Source organism: Salvelinus fontinalis, chromosome 26 (genome assembly GCF_029448725.1).
Source record: "Salvelinus fontinalis isolate EN_2023a chromosome 26, ASM2944872v1, whole genome shotgun sequence".
Lineage (NCBI taxonomy): Eukaryota > Metazoa > Chordata > Actinopteri > Salmoniformes > Salmonidae > Salvelinus > Salvelinus fontinalis.
The window spans coordinates 41,247,954-41,271,864 of NC_074690.1; the positions used below are offsets into that span (position 1 = coordinate 41,247,954).

The 23,911-nt window shown below is 40.0% G+C and overlaps 1 protein-coding gene and 1 long non-coding RNA gene across 2 annotated transcripts; one reads left to right on the top strand and one right to left on the bottom strand.

Moving 5' to 3' along the window:
- The first annotated feature begins 257 nt into the window (after positions 1 to 257).
- Positions 258 to 11,344, top strand: LOC129824361 (oocyte zinc finger protein XlCOF6.1-like). The gene is made up of 2 exons (XM_055883952.1): positions 258 to 833; positions 8,726 to 11,344. Exons 1-2 carry the CDS (start codon positions 485 to 487, stop codon positions 9,583 to 9,585), a joined length of 1,209 nt encoding a protein of 402 aa, XP_055739927.1. The 5' UTR covers positions 258 to 484; the 3' UTR covers positions 9,586 to 11,344.
- An 8,719-nt stretch (positions 11,345 to 20,063) lies between these two features.
- LOC129824371 (uncharacterized) lies at positions 20,064 to 20,835 on the bottom strand. The gene is made up of 3 exons (XR_008754742.1): positions 20,749 to 20,835; positions 20,530 to 20,609; positions 20,064 to 20,395 (listed from the first exon to the last, which is right to left on the bottom strand). It is a non-coding gene; the product is annotated as an uncharacterized LOC129824371 (long non-coding RNA).
- Between the last annotated feature and the right edge of the window lie 3,076 nt (positions 20,836 to 23,911).

Here is a 23,911-nt window from a genome sequence, read left to right on the forward strand (position 1 = left end):
TAGATGTAGTTTGTTTTAAATTCTCATAAAAAATCTGAACAAATCAAACAACACTTGTTGGTCTTTGTTGATATACTATTCATATTTAATGGAGAGAAAAAAACGTTTCCCTAAACTGCTTTATAATATTATAATTCAATGAAGAGAAAAAAAGTTTTCCCTCCTCAACTGCGTTTACTCACTCCAGACAGCAGATGGCGATATGTGTCTTTCAGGCGATGTTTCTAGTGTGACGTATAATCTAGTGGACGGAACGCTTCTTCAACAACTGCAGCCACCTCGGTAGCTCGCTAGCCAACAAAGTCGGAACATTCAAGTTCTTTAGACAATTTCGTGGTTTATTTGCCACTATGATTTAAACATACTTATGTGGGAACAACTAGCTACTCCATTTAATTGAATATTTACGTTGGAAGTCAACTAGCTGGCTGGTTAAGTTAACACTCGTCTATTCGCTAATGCTAACTAACTATTATCTCCGACCATGAGTTCACTAAGCTACTCTCCTCCTGCTAAAGACGAGGCGGTCTGCTGGACGGAGAAAGAAGCTCTCGTGAAAGAGGAGGACGAAGAGGTGGCTATTACAATACACAAACAAGTAGAGGGTGAGGCTGTTACAGTGAAAGAAAAAGAAAAAGACGCCTTCAGAGTGAAAGAGGAGGAGGAGGATGTTACAGTGAAAGAAGAGGAAGAAGATGCAGTTTTTGGAGTGGAGGATGAAGTGAAAGAAGATGAAGACGTTTTTGGAATGAAGGATGAAGAGGGGGAGATTACTGTCACATTAGAGGACGAAGAAGAGAAGACTGGAGATCTGATTAACACCAGTAAATACAGTGAGTAATCTCTTAACAGGGACACAAACTCTGCAGTTGTTGAATACATGTTTGATTTTTAAAACGGCATTCTACACTTTAATATGTTTTTGCACTGTAGGAATTGTTCATGACTTCCCCAAGTGATTTTTAAACATTTCTTGTTGAAAAGTGATATATAAATACAGTAAAGTATAAACACACTAAAGGGAAACAAATAAATGTTTTAAGCAAAATTGTGTTTTTTTAACAACTGCAAACTAGAAGGAGTGAGTGATGTCATAGTAAGGTATTCAAGAAGTTGGCTTGATGGGAAGTCGTAATGTCATCCAATAGGCGACTGATCTTCATGTGAATTTTCATTATTCTTTTTAAAATCCTTTATGTTCTGTCAAGTTGGTTGTTGATCTAGAAATCCATTTTCAAGTCTTGCCATAGACTTTCAAGACGATTTAAGTCCAAACTGTAACTAGGCCACTCAGGAACATTCAATGTCATTTTGGTAAGCTCCTCCAGTGTAGATTTGGCCTTGTGGTTTAGGTTATTTTCCTGTTCGTACAGTTACTTGTTTTCAGATCTCTGAAATGTACTCTACCTATGTAACATTTAGTGGCTCCTTATATTATGCTGGGAAAACAGTTTTCAGTTTTCCTAAATAATTTCAGAGTTCACAAAATTAAATGGTTCAAACCTAGAGTCACCTTTATTGACAACACTCAAACGGATACTGTCATTAATGTGGTTCTTCAATAATTACACATAATTATTAATACTGTAGCTATTTAGTTAGTCACATGTTCAACTATCATCAGCTGATCCAGGAAATCATTTTCTGAATGCCAGTCAAATGACAAACATCACGACATGCAACAACAACCAAAGTGCTTCTTCATTCATTACTCATGTAAAGACAGTTATGCCGTGCTCCATGTTGGATCCAACATCCCTAACAAATTGGTGTTTATAATGTGTTATTGTCTGCTTGATTTACAGTAGGGTCTCGTTTGTCTGTTTGCGCACAGAGATACTTAGCTCATAATGTGTAGAGAACTGTTCCTTGATGGATTGGCTATTGTACAGCACACAGAGTGATTTTCCTTCATTGAGGACATTTAGAATGACAACATATTACAGAGTAGCCTAGTGGGATTATTCACAAAATTATCTGGTGATCAGGTTATGAAATATCATGACAAAGACATTTTAGTTTCCATGTTTCACCTGAAATATTAAATGATATATAGTCCTCGGTCTATGTTGTTGTTATGTGTCCTACAGTAGGTCTATGTTATTGTTAGTTGAAGTTATGGATCCTACAGTCGGTCTATGTTATTGTTAGTTAAAGTTATGGATCCTACAGTCGGTCTATGTTATTGTTAGGTGAAGTTATGTGTCCTACAGTAGGTCTATGTTATTGTTAGTTAAAGTTATGGATCCTACAGTAGGTCTATGTTATTGTTAGTTGAAGTTATGGGTCCTACAGTAGGTCTATGTTATTGTTAGGTGAAGTTATGGGTCCTACAGTAGGTCTATGTTATTGTTAGGTGAAGTTATGGGTCCTACAGTAGGTCTATGTTATTGTTAGGTGAAGTTATGTGTCCTACAGTAGGTCTATGTTATTGTTAGGTGAAGTTATGGGTCCTACAGTAGGTCTATGTTATTGTTAGGTGAAGTTATCGGTCTTACAGTAGGTCTGTTATTGTTAGGCAAGTTATGGGTCCTACAGTAGGTCAATGTTGTTGTTGAAGTTATGGGCCAATTTGCGTACACTTAGTTTACAAACGCTCATTGACAGGCTAGTAGCAAAGCTAGCCGAAGAGCGTTTTACTGTTGGAAGTGTTTTTTTAAGTATAAAGCAGGACATTCAAACGAGCCTAACAATTATAATCCAATATAGTGTGAAATGTACTCATAAGCAACCTATAAATGAAGGGATTTTTGCTGTCAGCCTATGAGAACTCCCCTAAATTCCCCCACTGTGGGGAATTAGTGAATATACACAGAGCTTAATGTTTCCTTCACTAGCACTCCTGTCTTTCTCTGTAATTTTCAGAATACATTGTGAAAAACCAAAATCTTTGCTCTCCATTTTTGCTCCAGGCAGATATACTACATCCATAACTAGTGGTTTCCTCATTAGCAGATATACTACATCCACAACTAGTGGTTTCCTCATTACCAGATATACTACATCCATAACTAGTGGTTTCCTCATTAGCAGATATACTACATCCATAACTAGTGGTTTCCTCATTACCAGATATATTACATCCATAACTAGTGGTTTCCTCATTAGCAGATATACTACATCCATAACTAGTAGTTTCCTCATTAGCAGATATACTACATCCCTAACTAGTGGTTTCCTCATTAGCAGATATACTACATCCATAACTAGCGGTTTCCTCATTACCAGATATACTACATCCATAACTAGCGGTTTCCTCATTAGCAGATATACTACATCCATAATTAGTGGTTACCTCATTAGCATGGACGAGTTTCTACAACCAGATACAGTGCCTTGTGAAAGTGTTCACCCCCCTTGGCATTTTTCCTATTTTGTTGCATTACAACCTGTAATTTAAATTTATTTTTATTTGGATTTCATGAAATGGACATACATAAAATAGTCCAAATTGGTGAAGTGAAATGAAAAAAAGAACTTGTTTAAAAAAAGTCTAAACAATAAAAGTGGTGCGTGCGTATGTATTCACCCCTTTGCTATGAAGCCCCTAAATATGATCTGGTGAAGCCAATTATCTTTAGAAGTCACATAATTAGTTAGATTGCACACAGGTTAACTTTATTTAAATGTCACATAATCTCGGTATATATACACCTGTTCTGAAAGTGCCCAGATTCTGCAACACCACTAAGCAAGGGGCACCACCAAGCAAGCGGCACTATGAAGACCAAGGAGCTCGCCAAACAGGTCAGGGACAAAGTTGTAGAGAAGTACAGATCAGGGTTGGGTTATAAAGAAAATGTCAGGAACTTCCCACGGAGCACCATTCAATTCATTATTAAAAAATGGAAAGAATATAGCACCACAACAAACTTGCCAAAAAAGGGCCGCCCACCAAAACTCACGGACCAGGCAAGGAGGGCATTGATCAGAGAGGCAACAAAGAGACCAAAGAAAACCCTGAAGGAGCTGCAAAGCTCCACAGCGGAGATTGGAGTATCTGTCCATAGGACCACTTTAAGCCGTACACTCCACAGAGCTGGGCTTTAAATAAGCAAACACGTTTGGTGTTCGCCAAAAGGCGTGTGGGAGACTACCCAAACATATGGAAGAAGGTACTCTGGTCAGATGAGACTAAAATTGAGCTTTTTGGCCATCAAGAAAACGCTATGTCTGGCGCAAACCCAACACCTCTCATTACCCAGAGAACACCATCCCCACAGTGAAGCATGGTGTTGGCAGCATCATGCTGTGGGGATGTTTTTCATCTGCAGGTACTGGGAAACTGGTCAGAATTGAAGGAATGATGGGTGGTGCTAAATACAGGGAAATTCTTAAGATCATCAAAGGTTAATGATACATTTTATCTCTATTTCTGCTTTTTGTGACTCGTGTCTTTGGCTGGAAAAATGGCTGTGTTCTTCTGTGATTTGACGGTGACCCAACATAACCGTTTGTGGTGCTTTTGCTTTAAAGCCTTTTTGAAATCGGACACTGTGGTGGGATTAACAAGATTACCTTTAAAATGGTATAAGATACTTGTATGTTTGAGGAATTTTAATTATGAGGTTTCTGTTGTTTGAATTTGGCGCCCTGCACTTTCACTGGCTGTTGTCATATCGATCCCGTTAACGGGATTGCAGCCATAAGAAGTTAACCTCTTGACGCTAGGGGTCATATTTTTTATATCTTTTTTAAAATAACGTTCCCAAGGTAAACGGACTATTTCTCAGGTCCAGATCGTAGAATATGCATATAATTTACAGATTAGGATAGAAAACACTCCAAAGTTTCCAAAACTGTCAAAATATTGTCTGTGAGTATAAAAAAACTGATTCTGCAGGCGAAAACCTGAGGAAATCTAACCCGGAAGTGTTTATTTTATTTTATCTGTGTTTTCTTGCCCGTCTTTCTTCCATTTAAAGGGGTATCAACCAGATTCCTTTCCCAATGGCTTCCTCAGGCTGTGACCAGGCTTTAGACATAGTTTCAGGCTTTTATTTTGAAAAATTAGCGAGATTTTTAAAAACTAGTCAGGTGTCCTTTGATTAGTTCCTGCGAGCGAGAGGGGTAGCTTTCCATTTTCTTTCTCTCTTTTATTGAATAGGTTACGGTCCGGTTGAAATATTATCGATTATGTTTGTTAAAAACAACCTGAGGATTGATTATAAAAAACATTTGACATGTTTCTACGAACATTACGGATACTTTTTGAAATTTTCGTCGAACGGAACGAGGCTTTGGTTTTCTGAACATAACGCGCAACCGAAATGGCGTTTTTTGTTTGTTATAAAAGTAATATTTATCGAACAAAAATAACATTTATTGTGTAACTGGGAGTCTCGTGAGTGCAAACATCTGAAGATTATCAAAGGTAAGCGATTCATTTTATTGCTTTTCTGACTTTCGTGATCATGCTAATTTGGGGCTAGCTGTTCTAGCATTGATTGATACACTCACAAAAGCTTAGATTGCTTTTGCTGCAAAGCATATTTTCAAAATCTGACACGATAGGTGGATTAACAACAAGCTAAGCTGTGTTTTGGTATATTTCACTTGTGATTGCATGATCTAAATATTTTTTGTAATATTTTGCGCCCTGCAATTCAGCGGTTGTTTAGGAAAATGATCCCGCTAAAGAGAAGAGAAGAGAAGTTAACATAAATCTTCAATAATGTTCCAACCGGAGAATTCCTTTTTCTTCAGAAATGCGATAGAACAGAGCTGGCTCTCACATGAACGCGCATGGTCAGCGCTTGTTCAGGTCATGGTAGATCTTACTCAATCCCCTTTCTTTCGGCTCCGCTTCACTGTAGAAGCATCAGACAAGGTTCTAAAGACTGTTGACATCTAGTGGAAGCCTTAGGAAGTGCAAAATGACCCATATCCCACTATATTCGATAAGCGATGAGTTGAAAAACTACATACCCCAGATTTCCCACTTCCTGGTTGGATTTTTTCTCAGGTTTTTGCCTGCCATATGAGTTCTGTTATACTCACAGACATCATTCAAACAGTTTTAGAAACTTCAGAGAGTTTTCTATCCAAATATTCTAATAATATGCATACATTAGCAACTGGGACTGAGGAGCAGGCAGTTTACACTGGGCACCTCTGGGCACCTTTTCATCCAAGCTACTCAATACTGCCCCGCAGCCATTTTAAGGGAAACCTGTTTCAGTCTTCCAGAGGATTGAGACTGGGACGAAGGTTCACCTTCCAGCAGGACAATGACCTTAAGCATACTGCTAAAGCAACACTCGTGTTGTTTAAGGGGAAACATTTAAATGTCTTGGAATGGCCTAGTCAAAGTCCAGACCTCAATCTAATTGAGAATCTGTGGTATGACTTAAATATTGCTGTACACCAGCTGAACCCATCCAACTTGAAGAAGCTGGAGCAGTTTTGCTTTGAAGAATGGGCAGAAATCCCAGTGGCTAGATGTGCCAAGCTTATAGAGTCATACCCCAAGAGACTTTCTGATGTAATTGCTGCAAAAGGTGGCTTTACAAAGTATTGACTTTGGGGGGGTGAATAGTTATGCACGCTCAAGTTTTCAGTTTTTTTGTCTTATTGTTTGTTTCACGATAAAAAATATTTTGCATCTTCAAAGTGGTAGGCATGTTGTGTAAATCAAATGATACAACCCCCCCCCAAAAATCAATTTTAATTCCAGGTTGTAAGGCAACAAAATTGGAAAAATGCCAAGGGGGGTGAATACTTTTGCAAGCCACTATATACAGTGGGGCAAAAAAGTATTTAGTCAGCCACCAATTGTGCAAGTTCTCCCACTTAAAAAGATGAGAGAGGCCTGTAATTTTCACTTCAACTATGACAGACAAAACGAGAATTTTTTTTCTCCAGAAAATCACATTGTAGGATTTTTTATGAATTTATTTGCAAATTATGGTGGAAAATAAGTATTTGGTCAATAACAAAAGTTTATCTCAATACCCTTTGTTGGCAATGACAGAGGTCAAACGTTTTCTGTAAGTCTTCACAAGGTTTTCACACACTGTTGCTGGTATTTTGGCCCATTCCTCCATGCAGATCTCCTCTAGAGCAGTGATGTTTTGGGGCTGTTGCTGGGCAACACGGACTTTCAACTCCCTCCAAAGATTTTCTATGGGGTTGAGATCTGGAGACTGGCTAGGCCACTCCAGGACCTTGAAATGCTTCTTACGAGGCCACTCTTTCGTTGCCCGGGCGGTGTGTTTGGGATCATTGTCATGCTGAAAGACCCAGCCACGTTTCATCTTCAATGCCCTTGCTGATGGAAGGAGGTTTTCACTCAAAATCTCACGATACATGGCCCCATTCATTCTTTCCTTTACACGGATCAGTCGTCCTGGTCCCTTTGCAGAAAAACAGCCCCAAAGCATGATGTTTCCACCCCCATGCTTCACAGTAGGTATGGTGTTCTTTGGATGCAAATCAGCATTCTTTGTCCTCCAAACAGAACGAGTTAAGTTTTTACCAAAAAGTTCTGTTTTGGTTTCATCTGACCATATGACATTCTCCCAATCTTCTTCTGGATCATCCAAATGCTCTCTAGCAAACTTCAGACCGGCCTGGACATGTACTGGCTTAAGCAGGGGGACATGTCTGCCACTGCAGGATTTGAGTCCCTGGCGGCGTAGTGTGTTACTGATGGTAGGCTTTGTTACTTTGGTCCCAGCTCTCTGCAGGTCATTCACTAGGTCCCCCCGTGTGGTTCTGGGATTTTTGCTCACCGTTCTTGTGATCATTTTGACCCCACGGGGTCTTACAAGACCACCCCATCAGTGGTCTTGTATGTCTTCCATTTCCTAATAATTGCTCCCACAGTTGATTTTTTCAAACCAAGCTGCTTACCTATTGCAGATTCAGTCTTCCCAGCCTGGTGCAGGTCTACAATTTTGTTTCTGGTGTCCTTTGACAGCTCTTTGGTCTTGGCCATAGTGGAGTTTGGAGTGTGACTGTTTGAGGTTGTGGACAGGTGTCTTTTATACTGATAACAAGTTCAAACAGGTGCCATTAATACAGGTAACGAGTGGAGGACAGAGGAGCCTCTTAAAGAAGAAGTTACAGGTCTGTGAGAGCCAGAAATCTTGCTTGTTTGTAGGTGACCAAATACTTATTTTCCACCATAATTTGCAAATAAATTCATTAAAAATCCTACAATGTGATTTTCTGGATTTTTTTTTCTAATTTTGTCTGTCATAGTTGAAGTGTACCTATGATGAAAATTACAGGCCTCTCTCATCTTTTTAAGTGGGTGAACTTGCACAATTGGTGGCTGACTAAATACTTTTTTGCCCCACTGTACTCCATTCATAACTAGTGGTTTCCTCATTAGCAGATATATTACATTCATAACTAGTGGTTTCCTCATTAGAATGGAGGAGTTTCTGCAACTAAATTGTGTGTGCATCGCCCTTGTGCGGCAATTTTAGCAAACACAGAAAGGGGCCTATAATGGTGACCAAAAGTTGCCTGGCACACTGCTTAGGGGTTCAGCAACTATAATAACTTATTTCTAGTCTACAATCATCGATGTTACAACTAATGTGGGAAAAAAAACAAAATATTGTTGCTCACTTGACTGTCATAAGACAATTGTAACATTCATTACAGACGTCAATTGTTGTACAATATCATGGCTACGCTGTTGGCATCACCTTTTATAGTGGATTTCTGCTGTTGTAGGCCTTTAACCATCTGTCTGACTTTGTTGTTCACACAGGAGAGAGAAGTGACTATCGAGGATCCTCTGGGGAGCCTCAACAACCTCATGATGCTGACGAGGCAAAGAAAAGTCTCAAGAAACACCCGCGGAGACCCACAAGGAAGAAAACTCACCGCTGCTCTGACTGTGGGAAGAGTTTTGTTTCTTCAGGACATTTAAAATCACACCAGAGAACACACACGGGAGAGAAACCTTATAGTTGTGCTCAATGTGGGAAGAGATGCACTCAGTCAACAGACCTTAAAAAACATGAGAGAATACATACAGGAGATAAACCTTATAGCTGCTCTGACTGTGGAAAGAGTTTTGTTTTTTCAGGACAGTTAAAATCGCACCAGAGAACACACACGGGAGAGAAACCTTATAGCTGTGCTCAATGTGGGAAAAGATTCACTCAGTCAACAGACCTTAAAAAACATGATAGAATACATACAGGAGAGAAACCTTACAGCTGCTCTGACTGTGGACAGAGTTTTGTTTTTTCAGGACAGTTAAGATTACATCAGAGAACACACACAGGAGAGAATCCTCATAGATGTTCTCAATGTGGGAGGAGTTTTACTCAGTCAAGCAGCTTGATAGTACACCAGAGAACACACACAGGAGAGAAACCTCATAGCTGTGATCAATGTGCGAAGCGTTTTGTTTCCTCTAGCACTCTGACTACACACCAGAGAACACACACGGGAGAGAAACCTTATAGCTGTAATCAATGTGGGAAGAGTTTTTCTCAGCCAAACGGCCTGATAGTTCACCAGCGAGTACACACAGGAGAGAAACGTCATAGCTGTGATCAATGTGACAAGAGATACTCTGATAAAAGATCTCTGATCAAACATTGGAAAACACATACATGAAGGAGTTGTTTCATGATATCAATGAATTAATGTCACAATGTAGAATGTAAATGTAAATGCATCACTCTAAAATGTAGCTGACTGTCTTCTGCAGGTTATCCTCTAATCAGTGAGGTAAAATATATCTCACATTTCCATGTGTTTTTTTCAAAAGTTGTGTTATTTTCAACAGCACATACAACCTGATTTCCCCACTAATTGATATCAGTGATTTATTGTGATTTATGCAGCCAACTGACAATTTTTGGGTACAATTATATTGACATTGTTGCCCTGCTTTTAGAATATCAGGGGTAATTTTCTGATGTGCCAACTCAAATGTACTAGAGCATGACATTGGGGACTGGGCCCCGAACCAACAACAGTGAACCCTGAAAAGAGAGAGAAGCTCCGCAGTGAGGTGAAAAGTTACTACGGATATTGCAGGAGTTTCCTTTTGAAATCAGACATGTCCGTGGTAAGGGCAACTTGGTTGGTGATTGTCTCAAGGGTGGGAAGTCAAAAAGTTTCTTGTTTTGCGTTTAGGCAGTGAGTTGCCATGGATGACAATTTATTTCGACTGCACGTTTTTCCTGTATTGGAGATTAGTTTAGTTTGGGCTCGTTCCAAGGGGACGAGAGTTCTAGAAGCTAGTGAGTTTTAGGAAGACGAGAGTTCTAGAAACGAGTAGGGGAAAAATACTTTTTTTCTTCTTTTTAATTTTTGACAGCCAGTAGACGCCATGTTTATATTGGTGAAGGTGAAGCATTGTAGTTGATTATAATGTGAAATTGTTGTTTTCTGTTGGTGGTAAGCATTCTCTTAAGGTGTTACAGTCTTTGGTTTTTCCCATTTATGTTTTGAGGTTTGGATTTTAGCACGTATAGCTTGTTAGCATGTCAGCGCACGGATTGGAGTCACCTCGTTAGTCAGTATGTATTACACCTGTGCTGGCTTGTCCATCTCGTTAGTGGGAAGGTGTTTCACCTGAGCTGGTCCAGGTGCTATTTATGAGTGTCTGGCCCAGTGCTCCAGTTGTCTTGATAGATGTGGAGAGTCAACAACTTTAGATGCGCTACCGTTTTGGTTCGTTTCTTGTTTTTAAGTTTGTTGTGGGTTTTTCTTTTGTTTGCCGCTTCTTGTGCAGATTTAGTGGGTCTCATGATGGGGGACTTTTATGTCCCAGTTGTTGTTACTAGTCAACTTTCAGTGAACACTGAGAGCAAAAGTACAAGATTATGTTATAATACTTTTATTGCATCAAATGGTGGTTTTATGCAACAGAATAGAGGGGTCTTATAACTATTGCGTCTGTGTTCTACTGACGATGGGCCTCTGGGAGATAACACTGACAGTAGATTTACAATGTCTTTTGAGTGATAAAACCTAAAGAGACCGCATTCCAGAGCATGAGTTAATGTTTCTGTTCTATATGGTATCAGGGAGAGATGACCCCAGGGCCAGACCCTGGTCTCTACACAAAGAGTACTGTTTTTACAGCAGATACTGTCTGCTGAGAATTATAACTATCTTTTATACAAATCTTAACCTTGTGACCCATTCTATACATCTGTTGTTCGTCATTTAGATTGAAAGGGGTGTATCTTGGCTGTAAAAGAACTTGGGACTTTTGTCTCAGGGCTCTCAATGAATCATCTGGGGGTGATTTATCGACCAGCCATCGTTATCGTAGAGCACTCAATTGATTCACTTTATATGTGTACGTTGTATTGACTTGCTCCCTTATTATTAAGTGAATAAAGATTTAGTTTAAGTATAACTCTGACTTGTGTGATACGTTTGTCTCATTTGTTATTAAAGAAATTAACAACCACATTTGGCGATGGGGACGTGAATCTTGACTTGGTGACTGACGACCTGGGTCAATGACCTGGCTCCTGACGACCTGGGTAAATGGTGCACGAGGGATCCCTCTAACTTGGGATCTCAGGGAGACCACACTTCGGGAACGAAGCAGATGAACCCACCTTTGATCTGAGTGGATACCACAACTCAAACCTAGTTTAAAAAAAAGAATGTGAGCAAAACATGCCAAGTGTAGTTTTTAGAAAATCCTCGTAGGCTCTGAGTGTGTATTCCTGTGTGGAGGTGTAAAAGGGGCCCAGCCAGGAGGCTCTGAGGCTGTCAGCTATCTGTGAACTGGATGAAAACTAGAATCTGTGTTACGAGTTAAGACCATTTATGATATACTGTAGTATAAGATAGTAAGGTGCACCTGTAATTGTTTTAAACCTGTAATTATTTTATATCTGAACCCAATTTTAGAAGTATTGAAAGATGTAAATGTATGAGTGTTATGTAATTTAGTAATCAATGTTCATAAATGTAAATTATCTTAATCGTTCTGTAACCCAGAGGTTGTAAAGTTCTGGTTTTAAATTAAACAGACATAATTCCCAGCTCACAATTGATCAAATCCAAGTTTATTTGCGAAAATTCTCCCATGCATATCCAAAGATGTTCCTCATAACATTCTCTTAACCTACGCACATACATACACACTAACAGGATGAGAGCTATCCTATCTACCATTCTCACCACAGTTTATTACCACTCAGCTGAAAGTTCCAGTCCCCCCCAGATACGGGAAACCTGGAGGGGCTCTCCCTGTCCTATCTCCCCAGAGTTATAGCTGGGTCGGTTTAAACATAGGTTAAGGAGTCTCTTTGCTTTCTTTCGGCACACACATACAGTGGGAAGAACAAGTATTTGATACACTGCTGATTTTGCAGGTTTTCCTACTTACAAAGCATGTAGAGGTCTGTAATTTTTATCATATGTACACTTCAACTGTGAGGGACGGAATCTAAAACAAAAATCCAGAAAATCACATTGTATGATTTTTAAGTAATTAATTTGCATTTTATTGCATGACATAAGTATTTGATCACCTACCAACCAGTAAGAATTCCGGCTCTCACAGACCTGTTAGTTTTTCTTTAAGAAGCCCTCTTGTTCTCCACTCATTACCTGTATTAACTGCACCTGTTTGAACTCGTTACCTGTATAAAAGACACCTTTCCACACACTCAAACAGAATCCAACCTCTCCAGAATGGCCAAGACCAGAGAGCTGTGTAAGGACATCAGGGATAAAATTGTAGACCTGCACAAGGCTGGGATGGGCTACAGGACAATAGGCAAGCAGCTTGGTGAGAAGGCAACAACTGTTGGCGCAATTATTAGAAAATGGAAGAAGTTCAAAATGACTGTCAATCACCCTCGGTCTGGGGCTCCATGCAAGATCTCACCTCGTGGGGCATCAATGATCATGAGGAAGGTGAGGGATCAGCCCAGAACTACATGTCAGGACCTGGTCAATGACCTGAAGAGAGGTGGGACCACAGTCTCAAAGAAAACCATTCGTAACACACTACGCCGTCATGGATTAAAATCCTGCAGCGCACGCAAGGTCCCCCTGCTCAAGCCAGCGCATGTCCAGGCCCGTCTGAAGTTTGCCAATGACCATCTGGATGATCCAGAGGAGCAATGGGAGAAGGTCATGTGTTCTGATGAGACAGAAATATAGCTTTTTGGTCTAAACTCCACTCGCCGTGTTTGGAGGAAGAAGGATGAGTACAACCCCAAGAACACCATCCCAACCATGAACCTTGGAGGTGGAAACATCATTCTTTGGGGATGCTTTTCTGCAAAGGGGACAGGACGACTGCACCGTATTGAGGGGAGGATGGATGGGGCCATGTATCGCGAGATCTTGGCCAACAACCTCCTTCCCTCAGTAAGAGCATTGAAAATGGGTCGTGGCTGGGTCTTCCAGCATGACAGCGACCCAAAACACACAGCCAGGGCAACTAAGGAGTGGCTCCGTAAGAAGCATCTCAAGGTCCTGGAGTGACCTAGCCAGTCTCCAGACCTGAACCCAATAGAAAATCTTTGGAGGGACCTGAAAGTCCGTATTGCCCAGCGACAGCCCCGAAACCTGAATGATCTGGAGAAGGTCTGTATGGAGGAGTGGGCCAAAATCCCTGCTGCAGTGTGTGCAAACCTGGTCAAGAACTACAGGAAACGTATGATCTCTGTAATTGTAACGGCGGTCCTCCTCCTCTTCTACCGAAAAGGAGGAGTAGTGATCGAACCAAGGCGCAGTGGAGTTTGAACAAATAATTTATTAAAGAAAACACGAACTTGACTAAACTAACAAAAACAACAAACGGTGTAGACAGACCTAGACGACGAACTTACATAAAACAAGAAGAATGCACGAATAGGAAACATAGGCTACACAAATCGAACAAACCGTAAACAATCCTGCGTGGTGTACAGACACAGACACGGAAGACAATCACCCACAACGAACACTGTGAAAACGCCTACCTAAATATGACTCTTAATTAGAGGAACGCCAAACACCTGCCTCTATTTAAGAGCCATACCAGGCAACCCAATAAACCAACACAGAAACAGAAAACATAGAATGCCCACCCAAACTCACGTCCTGACCAACTAACACATATAACAAACTAACAGAAATAGGTCAGGAACGTGACAGTAATTGCAAACAAAGGTTTCTGTACCAAATATTAAGTTCTGCTTTTCTGATGTATCAAATAGTTATGTCATGCAATAAAATGCAAATTAATTACTTAAAAATCATACAATGTGATTTTCTGGATTTTTGTTTTAGATTCCGTCTCTCACAGTTGAAGTGTACCTATGATAAAAATTACAGACCTCTACATGCTTTGTAAGGAGGAAAACCTGCAAAATCGGCAGTGTATCAAATACTTCTTCTCCCCACTGTACATTCCTCTCTTCCCCAATGGTTATCAGCTTTAATTACTCCTTGTCCATGCTACATAACCTCTAATCCTAATGGTTAAGTTTCCGGGTAGAATTATTTAATCATTTATCTTAAACCTTGATCAAATATTTTAACAATCCACCCTTAATGACTAAATAATTCATACTGACATATCACCCACTATATGAAAACAGTAATGTTATACAAGAATAAACCAAACCAATACATGTATTTACATTCGATTCCTCATCAATTACTGTTCTGCGCCTATATCCAATTATAATTCTTCCATTTTCAGGATTTTCATCATAATCTTCATGAAAGGAACAGCCTTTAACTGAACATTGAAAACAGTCTCTAACAATGGCTCTTCGTAAATAAAAGACACAGAGCCTTTTCCTAGGCCTGGAAGTCTGTATTCTTCATCCCACTGGTCGGAGCTTGGAATAGTTCCGTATCTCACCATCTGTTGCGTCATCAACCTCTCCAGAGTCCTGGAAATGAGACCTCACATACACGGAATCAAACACTCATACAGGTGAAAGTGTTCCACAACACGGTGATTATGACAATATTCCATTTCTCAAACATACTGTCAAACCAATTTGTAAGAGAATTATCCACCCCAGAGTTCTCTGCCAGAGTCTTGGTCACTGATCTGCCTGGAGCTGTGTTATTTCAAAAATAAACGTACAGCAATGAACCCCAATCATTCTACATACCCCGCCCTTTTCTGCCAATTTACATATCGAGAGTCAGTCTATTTTACCTGGCCATGAGGGAGGTGGCGGATAATTGGTCAGAGAACACCTTTCCTGCATCCCCATTCTCATTCATGAATCTCTGTTGCTTATAATAGATGTCATTAATCCAATCCACATTTTTATTTATTGTCAACCACCAAAATAATGTAGTGGTTAAGTCTTCACCTATTTGATTCCTAGCTTTGTATTAATCTGTAACTTCACTCAGGATGCCAATAGCATCCATCTAAACTCCCATCCTGGTCAAAACTCCTCCTGTGCCTACTTTAGCCTCCTATAACTGGCCTCTGATGACTAACTCGAACTGGTTGGACCAATAACCCCGGGGAGCAATTTCCTGAACACCCTTTTTGGTCGTTTCTGTCGTATGCGTCCTTTGCTGGTACGAGCCCACCCTCCATCAGTTATAGGTGCTGTGAGGTTAAGAATTGTCTCCTGTACTTCCAAACCCAAGTCAGTCACATTAACGATTACCTTTCAGCCATTCAAATCATCTAAGTTCTCGGTGCCATTCTTGTATCTATAACACTGGTACTCATCAGAAGTTAAAGTGAACCAAGGTGGGTTGGCCTAGTACTTCAATCTGGCCATCCCAATCCCTGTACATGTATTTGCTTTCCTAGGGATTTTTTTAATGTTAACCTTAAATCCTATATCTTGATCTTCTTTGACTACTTATTCTGTAAGTCAATCATCCGTGTATTATATAGTTTATCTATTACTTCTTATCAATGACAATGGTGTCATAGAATTAGTACCGGCAGGTGGTAGATTTGGATGTATCAGAAAGGTTTCAAAGACTAGGATGCAGATCAGAGCCCCTACTCTTCCCAAAAACCGCCAACCCTCCCCTGCCCTTAATCGGTCTGCTAGGTACCACCCCATACTCACACTTCTAGGATCACCTACAGTGATGAACGGTCGGGGATAGGAAATCTTTGTTAAGGAGGTAACCCCCGGACCCTGTTGGTACTCGGTTCTTATCCTAACTCTGTGTGTGATCAGCAGTGCTTATATGGGTACATACCTTCTTGCAGTGGGTAATGTGGACCCAAGTGACTCTCTCAGCTATTCTAATGGCAAAGGCGGTGGTTTAACAGAACCTGGTATGGGCCTTCCCAACGGGGCTGCTTCCCGTCTATTCTCCTCAGGGACTGGATCCAAACCCTGTCTCCTGCTTGGATTGAGTGAATCGCCTTCTCCTGTAATTCACCTGTTGGACACAAAATCTTGGAGATACGGGTTTGGTTACCAAACCGTCTTCTCATGTGTTCTGCTAGTATATCTTCAACTTCTATGTCTACCAGTTCTGGTCTCTAACTCTGGCATTCTATTTGTTCTACCTGATTAGCTAAAATGTCTTCCATTATTTAAAGACAGAGATCCTAGTAAACCAACTCTAGGGATAATATCTCAACCTAGTATTTTAACTTCCCAAATCATGTCCGCCAAGTAAGTAGAAAAAAGTATGAATGTACGTACTTGTAAGTCGCTCTGGATAAGAGTGTCTGCTAAATGACTTAAATGTAAATGTAAGTTGGGAACGCTTCTACCCATTTGCTATATTTATCTATTTAGAATAAAACTTTAAGTTGTTCATTATCACCTAGGCCTCAACGTCTTTCCTAACCTGCTTTCTGTCTACCCTGGTGCTTATTCTGTGCACATATACCACAACGTGAACAATTTAAAAAAATGATTATCATATATATATTTTTTTAATAGTTAGTTATTCCGTATGCTACAAAGTGTTGTCTAATTATCCCTACCATCCCTCCGGTTGATACGTGGCTCCGCCCATGTATTAAAATTGCTACCTATCTAAACAATGACTTAGGTAAAATAGGGAGGTTCCCTTTGTGCCAAATTCCTCTTTTGTCAACGACCCCCATCTTAACCCATCTAGTAACTTCCTTAACTGGGGCACAAAGCTGACTTTCCTTCACTAATTTTGTGTCAATACTAACTTCTTCCTTCAAGTGAGAATCTGTGGGAGAGTTTGGCTTTTCGCCAGCTCTCTTAGCTTCAGGATCTGCCTTTCGGTTGCCAATACAGACGTAGTCAGTGCCTTTCGTATGTGCTTCGCATTTACAAATCGTTATCTTCTCTGGTAATAAGACTGCTTCTAGCAATTTTAAAATTAGCTGCGCATGTGTAATAGTTCTCCTGCCGTAGTGATCATACCCCTGTTTCTCCACTGAGCTGCAAATACATGGACGGTGTTAAAAGCATAAGCACTATTCGCATGTATGTTAATGCCTTTTTTCCTTTCCCAATTCACAAGCCCTGGTGAGGGTGACAATTTCAGCTTGCTGAGCAGAGTAATTCTTTGGTAATGCTTCAGCTTCCAACACCTCAGTAAGAGTCACTACTGCATATCCAGTAGCATTCGAGCCATCTGGGTTTTTTCTTGAGGACCCATCCACAAACATAGTTATTTCCGCCTCAGGCAAAGGCAAATCAGTTAGATCTGGTCTAGGGAGAACAACTTTCTCCGTCTCCGCTACACAGTCATGGGGGCACCCATCAGTGGCTATGGGGATCAAAGTGGAGGGGTTTAAGGTAGTACACCGTTCAATTGTTAGATTCGGCATGCTCAACAGAATTATCATGCAAGACAAATGTCTTGCTGGTGACATGTAAGCCATCTTATGTTCCAGTAATAAAATCGATACGGCATGCGGTACCCTCAAAGTGGAATCATGTTACAGTACTACAGAGGCTGAATCCTCCACAGCCCGTGCGGCAGCCACCACAGTCTGCAAACATAGTGGCATGGCTTGGGCTACTTCATCTAACGGGAGGAGTAGTAAGCAATAGGCTTGCTTTTTCCCCCCGTGTTCCTGAGTTAGTACTGACGTCATGAACCCCTCCCCACAGTCTATTGTCTGTGTAAAGGGGCGATCATATCTGGGAAACTCTAGAACAGAGCTAGATCTCAATAACTTTTTTATGTCGACAAACTGTTTCCCAGCTTCCTCCGTCCACTCGATCTTATCTTTTGCTGCCATAGCTTTACCATAAATCAACTCACTAAGTTGTTCTGTATGCAAGGAAGAGTATGGTACCCATGCTCGACAATAGTTAATCATGCCAAGAACTCTCAATGATCCTGGATCACCACAGATGCCATATATCCCTGTCAACTTTCTACTATTTAAATAAAAATCTTCTAATGATTAAATAAAGCCAAAACGAATGCTAAACATAGCATATGTTTTCTGTACGAATGAAATCTCTCCTTCGGGAGCCCACTGTATTTTATCTAACAATAACATGGGTTAATCTTGAATCAGTCGCATCAATAATTTCATATATGTTGCATAGTGTGGGATCCATTATCTACAGTAATTTACCATCCCTAAGAACGGCAACATATTTATTTTTATAATTAATTTTAATGCTTATAAAATCACTATTTTCCATCTCAATCTATTTTCCTGCCATATTGGCTTAACATATGTCCTGTCCAAACCTCAAAGGACCATATCCTCCCCCATTTTTAACACATAACTCTCCTTATCAATTTCACGAGTTACCTTGAAATCAGTATTGCAAATTACCTTAAATTCTCCATCCAAATAGCTTTCCATTGAGGCTGATCAGAACACAAATGAAAGCTATTATAGCGGTCATAAGTCATTCTACCCCTTCAAAGAAGTGTTTCTTACTCTATTAGACAAATTAAAGATAAACCATCAAACATTTTCTACATGTTGCATCCCAGGTTTTCAGAACATTCCCGTTTTCTAATTCATTAATTAATTAAAAATCAGAAATTAAAACTTCTAATATTCCATATGTATGTGTACCCCTTTAAAATAAAATTAACTCAACCTGCAATTCACTTTACTGACCTGACAAGGTTCCACATAATGGAAACAGATTATAATGTTTGAATACATTAACTTTCTGTTCCAATTCACTGGTGTTACCTAAACAATTAAACCAAGAATCAATCACCAGAAACTATCACGAAACCTTTACGATTCAACTATTCAGACCTGAATCTCCAAATATATCCAAATATAGCCAAATATATCCCAGTGAGCGCGACTAACTGTCTTCTTCTTACCAGTGGACAAGAATAAAACCAAACTTTACAACTGTCCCATCTTCCGGCTTCACCATTATGAATTCTTCCAGCCTTAAAAGTAATATGTAAATCGCCAAAATGTATAACCTACATCAGTCAATCCATAAGAATAAAAACACAATTCGATGGGCACAACTCTATCCCTTTGAAAATGGGTGATGTGGCATCAGAAACATTTATTATAGTGTAAAAATGTACTATAAAGTGTAGCTAACTAGAATAACTTTGGTCATACCCACTCAGCACGTGACGTCCAAGGACGTCAAATTATGGGCGATATCAGGTCTGTCTGTTGTGGCCGGTATTTCCCCCCAAAATAGTCATCCCAAATTGGGCTGTGTATAACTATGTAAATGTCTCTCGGACAAGGTGACTTTTATCAATATACACTCTAAAAAGTAAATGTTCCTGGAGTATCCTTTAGGTCTTCTTCAAATTGAAACTGTGGGGGAACCCCTAAACTTTATTTGAATAACCTTTTGTGGGAACCCCTATAAGTTCTTTGAAGAACCCCTTATCATGGTTCCTCAAAGAACCTTTTGGGTCCACCCTCCCTTCATTATAAAAAAATATTTTAATAATAATAATAATAAAAATATTGACAGTATTGATTTAAATAATTAACTGTTTATTTAGTGGCACCACAAATGTGAATTAATATTTACAAAACAGTTTACCAAACAAACACATTACAAAATTGCAACATTTCTGCAGACATGTCAGACCATAATAAATAATACATTTACTTTGTATAGTGCTTTTCATGACATTTAAAAAATATATATAAAAATAATGATGTACAATAAAAACAACATACATTAAAAACAAATCATAGGTAAATTAACAATATTGTAGACTTGATGCTAAATACAGATTTTTCAGCTTTAGTGTGTATATCATATTCACTTAGTTATGTTAGGAAGTTTGCCATCTTTATGACCGGCCCTGGTAACTTCACCCCAACTTCTCTTATCCCCAGAACACAGTAACTTAACAACATAAGTGTTTTTCTGACATTTTTGTGAAATTTAAGGGAAAATAAAAAATACAACCCTAGCAGAGCCCCAAGTCCCATGGGTATGTCCTCGAGGGCGTGGATGTTCTCCCCATCAAAGGCCAGCAGGATTTCACTCTAATGGTGAAATGGATTTCCACCGATGTGCAGTAAAGGAGTGAAGAGCGGTGAAATCTGTGTTAACAAAAGTAAGAAAAGATTAATACACATACAATTAACAAAGAACAGAACAGCTGTTCAGCTGTAGTTTTATATAGGCATGCACACCTATGTTTATGAAGAAACAGATGATTGGTGCATAGGCATACCTTGTCACGGACATAAAGACCACTCGTGTCCTCATTGAGGAGGTAGGGCAAGAGCAGGATCGCTGCTGTGGTCTCCAGTCCTAGTAAATTAAAGCAATGATCTTACTACACTTGCTAATTTTATTACAAAATACATTAGAGAAAGGGAAGGAATCAGAGCAAATCCCTGTTCTGTATTGTCCTTCAGGGACTGTCAAAATAGCAGGATGATGTCCTCACCCCTGCCTCGCCTCTCGACCTCTGATAGTCCTTGAATTATCTTTTTGTCTATATCCATTCCATGGACTCATGGATTCATTTCTGAGAAGATCTGAAAAGATCATTTGCACACATTTGTATGCTAAATGATGTCATTTTGTATTGACTGCTATGTAGGTTAAATGTACACATCAAATGCAGCTGTCCTACAACATATCTGTACCTTCTTCTTGATCCCAATTGCATTACGTCCATGTTCTGTCCTATAAGAATTTCAAAGGAAGAGAAAATGTGTCAAAGAATAGTCTTACAAGCATTAAAACAAATATATATATATATATATATATATATATATATATTAAATAAATATTGGAAGAAAAATGGCATCGACATACAATGAATGTAAAATAGAAGAACATATTGGAGAAAGCACTAGCCAATACAGTACTGCCATACAGTAACAATATATTTGTACACAAATTGTTCAATATTTTATCAGACTGACTTTTAAGATTATACGCAACATATTGCTGCGTGGCAATACTGTGTTTGGATTCTGAAGGGCATTTATACAAAAGAGGTGGTCTAGACACTGTATTAATACCATTATGATTTGAATCCCATCTACAGCTACCATCTAAGATATTAATTTCCCTCCACAAGGGGGCGTACATGTAACGTTTCCAAAATGGGATAGTATTGTCCATATAACGTTTCCAAAATGGGATAGTATTGTCCATGTAACGTTTCCAAAATGGGATAGTATTGTAATGAAACAGCAGGGAGCAAGGTCTCGAGCCCTCGACCTTCTAGCCCGAGGTCCGGCGCGCTATCAACTGTGCCGCAAAAGCATGCTCGTGCGGCAGAGTCGATTTCCGCGCTTATAAAACCGGGGTCGTTACACTACTCCCTCCTTTCAAAGAGCGCGTCCTCGCGCTAGCTTGCGACTCTACGTCTTACAGGAACGCGCTCACCGGCCAAGCACACGCACTGTCGTGGATGCAAGGTCCGATCACTTCTGACACCAATGTAATGAAACGGCAGGGAGCAGGTCTCGAGCCCTCGACCTTCTAGCCCGAAGTCCGGCGCGCTATCGACTGTACCGCAAAAGCATGCTCGATTTCCGCGTTTATAAACCCAGGGTCGTTACAGTATTGTACATGTAACGTTTCCAAAATGGGATAGTGTTGTCCATGTAATGTTATCCCCCCTTGTGCGTTAATAGTATTGCATGCTGTAGCAGGCTATATAAAGAGGAAGCCCTCCATTGACGATTCAGTTCGTTGTAACATCTCGTCTGGACAGGTCACCGTCCTTAGTTAGTTAGTTAGTTAACGTTAGCAAGTTCCTTAACACAAAAGTGAGAACTGCTCTAGATTGGAAACGTACGTTAATGAGTGTAAAGCCATGTTGGCTTTATGGAAACGATATGCAATATATGGGAAAGAATATAGTTCAGGGAAATAATCCAAACCTAGTTCTGCCTAGTTAGGACATAACGTTAGCTAGCTAGCTAACGGTACTGTACTGTAGCTCATACAACGCCGACGGTCAAACCCGGCTTTCTAATATTTACGTTAATTAGTTATAGTAACGTTATGGAAGCTATTCACAGAAAAACAGAATTGTCTTCGTTATTCATTATTAGTATGTTATATTATTTCGATACATATTCAGAGCCAAACATCAACCCAACGTAGCCTTTAAAATTTTTGTCGCATCCAAACTTGTCACCATCGTTTTCAGTTGTAATTGCGAAGATCCCGGAAGAAGTCCAGCAACAACGGAGGTTTCCTCGATTAACCCACCTTCTAACAAGTTCTTTGAAGAACCTTTTTGGGCTGTTTTTCATTGACCAAGGACCCTACGGTTCTTAGGGGATCTGAGAACAACTCCAGTTGAACCCTTCATTTTTAGAGTGTAGTCGGCTCTATTTACTCTCAGATTCAAACATGCTGATTAGCATCAACGATCAAGTCAGCTGCTGCTGCTCCAATACAGTATGAGGTGAGAAGGTGAACTGATGTTGAACCGGGCAGTCAGCTGCTGCTCCAATACATTATGAGGTGAGACGGTGAACTAACATTGAACTGGGCAGTCAGCTGCTGCTGCTCCAATACAGTATGAGGTGAGACGGTGAACTAACGTTGAACTGGCCAGTCAGCTCCTGCTGCTCCAATACAGTATGAGGTGAGACGGTGAACTGATGTTGAACTGGGCAGTCAGCTGCTGCTGCTCCAATAAAGTGTGAGGTGAGACGGTGAACTGACGTTGAACTGGGCAGTCAGTCATTCTTTCTGCACTATGAGTCTGGTCTATCATTGTTGGTATTGAAAAAGCCTACTGCACATTGTGGTGGAAATTCTAACCAATCTGGAGAGACTTTGTCATTTCTTCAAACAATCAACCTTTATTTGATAAGAATTGCAATAATGTAGCTGGTCAGCCCTACACTCTGAGGTGGAAGGCCGAAAGCTCAATGACACAAGGAGTTCAGAAGCCTTATATAATCAAACTGTCTTGTGCATATAGAAAACACCTGATCTTGGTATGTGTACGTGTGTGGAGAACGAGACGCAGACTAACTGTGAATTGGTCGTCTCGTTCTGTAGCAACAGCTAGTTATTCTAGTCTTCTAATGAGGTGTCAAAACAACAGGAAATCACTTTCCACACAATTCCTCTGAAGTAGATCAACGGTTCCCTGAATTGGGGCAAGCAAGCGAGTGTCTAGAGCTAAATCAGACCCAGCCTGAACTGTGTGATGTAGTAGAGAGTTGTAGTTTCTCTAGAGATAAATCAGATCCAGACTGAACTGTGTGATGTAGTAGAGAGTTGTAGTTTCTCTAGAGATAAATCAGATCCAGACTGAACTGTGTGATGTAGTAGAGAGTTGTAGTTTCTCTAGAGATAAATCAGATCCAGACTGAACTGTGTGATGTAGTAGAGAGTTGTAGTTTCTCTAGAGATAAATCAGATCCAGACTGAACTGTGTGATGTACTAGAGAGTTGTAGTTTCCAACAGGCCAATATTCAACATAGTTTAGCGCATGAAATGTAATTAACTACAATTACCATAATCCATTGCGTGCCTACTTGTCTTGTCTGTGTTTCTTTTACACCTGCTATGTAAAAGAGACAGAATAATGCATGATGGTCAATGCTATCTGGGATCCTTGGGACAT

Excerpts from the sequence above, each read along its gene's own strand:
- LOC129824361 (XM_055883952.1), top strand. The coding sequence starts at position 485 with ATGAGTTCACTAAGCTACTCTCCTCCTGCTAAAGACGAGGCGGTCTGC. Across the intron at positions 834-8,725 it reads GATTAACACCAGTAAATACA|GAGAGAGAAGTGACTATCGA; the intron begins GTGAGTAATCTC and ends TTGTTCACACAG.